General features: G+C 39.9%; 1 protein-coding gene across 4 annotated transcripts; it reads right to left on the bottom strand.

Moving 5' to 3' along the window:
- Nucleotides 1–1,336: 1,336 nt before the first annotated feature.
- LOC121558912 lies at nucleotides 1,337–5,371 on the bottom strand. Of its 4 annotated transcripts, XM_045220448.1 has the most exons (7): nucleotides 5,256–5,371; nucleotides 4,783–5,145; nucleotides 2,519–2,977; nucleotides 2,313–2,396; nucleotides 2,186–2,213; nucleotides 2,049–2,083; nucleotides 1,337–1,956 (listed from the first exon to the last, which is right to left on the bottom strand). In XM_045220448.1, the coding sequence occupies exons 1-7, from the start codon at nucleotides 5,305–5,307 to the stop codon at nucleotides 1,757–1,759; spliced, it is 1,221 nt and encodes a 406-aa protein (XP_045076383.1). In that variant the 5' UTR covers nucleotides 5,308–5,371; the 3' UTR covers nucleotides 1,337–1,756. The 4 variants fall into 4 exon arrangements, with proteins under 4 accessions (XP_045076383.1, XP_045076385.1, XP_045076384.1 ...); XM_045220450.1 differs by lacking the exon at nucleotides 2,313–2,396 and having other exon boundaries at nucleotides 2,186–2,210; XM_045220449.1 differs by lacking the exon at nucleotides 2,313–2,396.
- Nucleotides 5,372–5,700: the final 329 nt, after the last annotated feature.

Below are 5,700 nucleotides of genomic sequence, written 5' to 3' on the forward strand. Positions count from 1 at the left end.
AATACCCATCCACAACCCATTTTCAATGCCCTGGCTGAGGGAAGGAGGTTCTCACCCAAGATTTGACGGTACATGGCCCCGTCCATCGTCCCTTTGATGCGGTGAAGTTGTCCTGTCCCCTTAGCAGAAAAACTCCCCCAAAGCATAATGTTTCCACCTCCATGTTTGACGGTGGGGATGGTGTCCTTGGGGTCATAGGCAGCATTCCTCCTCCTCCAAACACGGGGAGTTGAGTTGATGCCAAAGAGCTCCATTTTGGTCTCATCTGACAACAACACTTTCACCCAGTTCTCCTCTGAATCATTCAGATGTTCATTGGCAAACTTCAGATGGCCCTGTCTATGTGGTTTCTTGAGCATGGGGACCTTGCGGGCGCTGCAGGATATCAGTCCTTCACGGCGTAGTGTGTTACCAATTGCTTTCTTGGTGACTATGGTCCCAGCTGCCTTGAGATCATTGACAAGATCCTCCCGTGTAGTTCTGGGCTGATTCCTCACCGTTCCCATGATCATTGCAATTCCACGAGGTGAGATCTTGCATGGAGCCCCAGGCCGAGGGAGATGGACAGTTATTTTGTGTTTCTTCCATTTGCAAATAATCGCACCAATTGTTGTCACCTTCTCACCAAGCTGCTTGGTGATGGTCTTGTAGCCCATTCCAGCCTTGTGTAGGTCTACAATCTTGTCCCTGACATCCTTGGAGAGCTCTTTGGTCTTGGAATCTTTGGTCTTGGAATCTGAATGATTGATTGCTTCTGTGGACAGGTGTCTTTTATACAGGTAACAAACTGAGATTAGGGCACTCCCTTTAAGAGTGTGCTCCTAATCTCAGCTCGTTACCTGTATAAAAGACACCTGGGAGCCAGAAATCTTTCTGATTGAGAGGGGGTCAAATACTTATTTCCCTCATTAAAATGCAAATCAATTTATAACATTTTTGGCATGCGTTTTTCTGGATTTTTCTGTTGTTATTCTGTCTCTCACTGTTCAAATTAACCTACCATTTAAATTATAGACTGATCATTTCTTTGTCAGTGGGCAAACGTACAAAATCAGCAGGGAATCAAATACTTTTTTCCCTCACTGTATATATTTGCGAGAAAAAAACAACATATGGGGGATTGGAAGTGATGCAGACATTTACATTGATGGAAGTTACAATCTAAAAATAAAAAGTATAATCTGGTCTATTTACGACTAAATTTTATTTGATTAATCATGTTTACTATACTCTATCGCCTATTGATATTCCAATTGATATTGCAATGATTGATCCCCCCCCAAAAAAATGACGTTAATTTTATTTATGCAATGTTTATTCAATGTTACATAATAATTAGGCAATCACACATATCACACAATATCAGAGAAACAATAAGCACAACTGGAGGACTGAGCACTACCACCATCTAGTGAAAATGTTCAGTCCAGCATGAGTGAGCACAAAAACATTCAATTAAAAAAGAAAGTAAATCCTCCTTTTCTCTTTAATTTAACTTAATTTTAGTGAAGTAAGTTTTTTTATTGAGTCACATAACCTGTACAATCAATAAGAATCACAAAATAATTTTTTCACCAAACTCAACCTCTCCCACCCTCCATCCCAAACAAACCCCTGGCGGCCCCACCCCAATCTTGGTCTAAACACAATATGAAGGACCAATCATGAAAACATTATCTTTATCTAACTTTATCTACATGATATGAATAACTAATGGTTGTTAGTAACTCATACTTCCACTCCAATCCTGAGGTGGTCAGGTGGATGGTGTCTGAATGGCCTGGGGGTCAAAGGCCTCATACTCAGTATTGAACATGACTACAGAATAAGGCTTGGCAGCAACAGCAGCATGTTCCTCAGCCCAGTTATGTGCAGTCACAGGATCTCTCACTTCAGTCAGCTTCACAAGTGAGTAGGGCCCCTCCTCCTCTCCTCTGCCCTCAGCGAATGGGGAGCCTACATCCAGAAAGAGGAAGCAGTGGGGTTAAATGGGTTTGAAACCTGTCAGTACTGCAAATTCCTTTTATGGAAATAATATGCCAACTCACAATTTGAGTCAAGTGTCTCCTCTCCATCTTGGTCTCTGCAATGATTAAATAAAGTATTAATTATTATAAAATTCCATATTAGTAACATGTAATAGATACATGGCTATCAGAAATGTTATTTTCAAATAATGAAATACCTTTTCATCCTCATAGTGTGAGATTCTGCTGGAGGCAGAAAGAAACAGAAGGCCATGTCAATAACATTATGATTATAAAAAATACATACTTGATAATAGAACATACAGTATGTGGGTTTTTACTCACCTTGCGAAATCTTGGTATTATTCGTCATGACAATGACAATGACAATGACAGTAACAAACAGGCAGGAGAAGAACAGGGCTCCCACTACATACAGTGGTATGTAAGGACCCCATTTTAATAAAACACAAAGCATTCAGAATGAAGATCAATGAGGTATTATTCATGATCATATTATGTATTAGTGATAACAATATACTGTGACTCACCAGGTGTATCTAACAGGGCTGTGTCATTCCTGTTGGTGTGGTTGTTGAATTCTCCATTCACAGTGACTGTGATATTAGTTATTACCTTCCAGTGCCCTTTTGGACCTTTAAGCACCTGTAAGGCACACACATACTGTCCGCTGTCTGAATATGTGGCATTGCTGATCTTAAGGTTATGAAAGTGAGGGTTTGTTACGGGTGTAGATGAAGTATTTGACATTTTATTCAGCAGGGCCTCATCAATGAGACAATGGTGGTCATATGATTGTCCAACATTATAATCAAAAGAATAAGAATGAACACAAGTGCAATTTTTTCCGCTGAAGGTCTTGATCCAATACACTGAGAATGGCAAGTTAGAAAAATGGTCGGCTATTGTGAAATGACATGTAAGGTTGACTGTTTCCCCATGCTGTTTGGTAACAGTTTTAGTTTCCACACCAGGGTCAGGTATCACCACTACAGAAACAGAACATAATTTCATGTAAAATATTTTCATAAACATATTGTAAAATGATGAATCTCAAAATCATATGAATTCAAATATATTATATCTACAGTGCATGTGGAAAGTATTCAGACCCCTCCCCTTTTCCAACATTTTTTCATTACAGCCTTATTCAAAAAAGGATTAATTAAATACAAATCCTCATTAATGTACACACAATACCCCATAATGACAAAGCAAAAACAGGTTTTTAGAAATGTTTGCGAATTTATGAAACTGAAAAAACTGAAAAACTTTATTTACATAATTATTCAGACCCTTTAAAATGAGACTCGAAATTGAGCTCCGGTGCATCTTGTTTCCATTGATTATCCTTAAGATGTTTCTACAACTTGATTGCAGTTCACCTGTGGTAAATTAAATTGGTTGGACATGATTTGGAAAGGCACACACCTGTTTATATAAGGTCCCACAGTTGACAGTGCATGTCAGACCAAAAACCAAGCCATGAGGTCGAAGGAAGTATCCGTAGAGCTCCAAGACAGGATTTTGTCGAGGCACAGATCTGGGGAAGGGTACCAAAACATTTCTGCAGCATTGGAGGTCCCCAAGAACACAGTGGCCTCCATTCTTAAATGGAAGAAGTTTGGAACCACCAAGACTCTTCCTAGAGCTGGCCGGCCCGCCAAACTGAGCAATCGGGGGAGAAGAGCCTTGGTCAAGTAGGTGACCAAGAACCCGATGGTTACTCTGACAGAGCTCCAGAGTACCTCTGTGGAGATGGGAGAACCTTCCAGAAGGACAACCATCTCTGCAGCATTCCACCAATAAGGCCTTTATGGTAGAGTGGCCAGACGGAAGCCACTCCTCAGTAAAAGGCACATGACAGCCCGATTGGAGTTTGCCAAAAGACACCTAAAGGACACTCAGACCATGAGAAACAAGATTCTCTGGTCTGATGAAACCAAGATTGAATTATTTGGCCTGAATGCCAAGCGTCACGTCTGGAGGAAACACGGCACCATCCCTATGTTGAAGCATGGTGGTGGCAGCATCATGCTGTGGGATGTTTTTCAGCGGCAGGGACTGGGAGACTAGTCAGGATCTTGGGAAAGATTAACGGAGCAAAGTACAGAGAGATCCTTGATGAAAACCTGCTCCAGAGCACTCAGGACCTCAGACTGGGGCAAAGATTCACCTTCCAACAGGACAACGACCCTAAGCACACAGCCAAGACAACGCAGGAATGGCTTCGGGACAAGTCTCTGAATGTCCTTGAGTGGCCCAGCCAGAGCCCGGACTTGAACCCGATCGAACATCTCTGGAGAGACCTGAAAATAGCTGTGCAGCGACGCTCTCCATCCAACCTGACAGAGCTTGAGAGGATCTGCAGAGAAGAATGGGAGAAACTCCCCAAATACAGGTGTGCCAAGCTTGTAGCGTCATACCCAAGTAGACTCAAGGCTGTAATCGCTGCCAAAGGTGTGTCAACAAAGTACTGAGTAAAGGGTCTGAATACTTATGTAAATGTGATATTTCAGTTCTTTATTTTTTAGAAATGTGCAAACATTTCTACAAACCAGTTTTTGCTTTGTCATTATGGGGTATTGTGTGTAGATTGATGAGGGGGGTAAACAATTTAATCCATTTTAGAATAAGGCTGTAACTAAACAAAATGTGGGAAAAGTAAAGGGGTCTGAATACTTTCCGAATGCACTGTATATATACAATATAGGCCTACTGTACAGTATACTGTAATATGAGTTGTATATCATTTAGAAATTGTGAAAGTTAGGAAATGTAAATGTGAACTCACTCTCTGATTCAACAAATGCCACAATATAAAAAGCCACCAGATCTTTTGATGGTTTAAACGGGAATAGGTCTCCATCAATTGATTGGACATTGCGGAAACACGCAAAAAATCCAGTGATGTTTTTTTCCAATTTCATATTAAAACATTGTTTAATACTTAGATTTATGCAGGATTTTTTTTCTAGTTCAAGTGTTCTGTTCTTCCCATTCAAATCCTGGTCACATTTATTCTTATTGTCATTGGCAATGTCATTAAAAGTGCAATCCACCTTGTTGTTTTGATCTAGGTCAATCTGCCAAAAACTCCCTTCACATTGTAGGGATATATCTTCTTTTTCCCCTTGATAAATTAGATAAATGTTCCCTTTGAGATAGAAAAAAAAGGTTTCCAAAGTTAGAATGAAGCTTCTCGATTGTAGACTCACAAACTCTATTATTCAAGTCTTAAACTTTGTTGAGAAAATATTTACCCACCTTGACATTTTCCTACCAGAGTCATTAGAATGAAGATAGAGAGCACGTCCATGATCGTTGTACTTAGAATCCTTTTTTTATTATCTTGATTCACATAGTGAGGAAGCAGAGCTGACCAAAACAGGAAGACAGAATGAACAGAGGGTGTTTGTGGTGTGTGAATGTATGATATACAGTATGTGAGTGTGGTACAGTTTACAGAACTCCCAACTATTTTGCTGTTCTGTACATTTAATTGAAAATGAAACTCGTTTTTGAAGAGTTGATACAACACGTATTTATGCCTGACATGTCTCAACATTCTAGTCATTATAATAATCTGCATAGGAATATTCATATCTATATGACTACTTACTACGCCATTGTGCTGAAGATATGACAAAAACATTTGTTTGGGGATATTAAATAGAAGTAAGTCAAAGTATCTCAAGGTAAATAAGAACAA

This window comes from Coregonus clupeaformis, unplaced genomic scaffold, assembly GCF_020615455.1.
Source record: "Coregonus clupeaformis isolate EN_2021a unplaced genomic scaffold, ASM2061545v1 scaf3866, whole genome shotgun sequence".
Lineage (NCBI taxonomy): Eukaryota > Metazoa > Chordata > Actinopteri > Salmoniformes > Salmonidae > Coregonus > Coregonus clupeaformis.

Coding starts and splice junctions, on each gene's coding strand:
- LOC121558912 (XM_045220448.1), bottom strand. CDS start 5,307: ATGGACGTGCTCTCTATCTTCATTCTAATGACTCTGGTAGGAAAATGT. Junction 5,146..5,255: donor TCTGGTAGGAAAATGTCAAG/GTGGGTAAATAT, acceptor TCTATCTCAAAG/GGAACATTTATCTAATTTAT. Junction 1,957..2,048: donor GGAGACACTTGACTCAAATT/GTGAGTTGGCAT, acceptor TTCTGGATGTAG/GCTCCCCATTCGCTGAGGGC.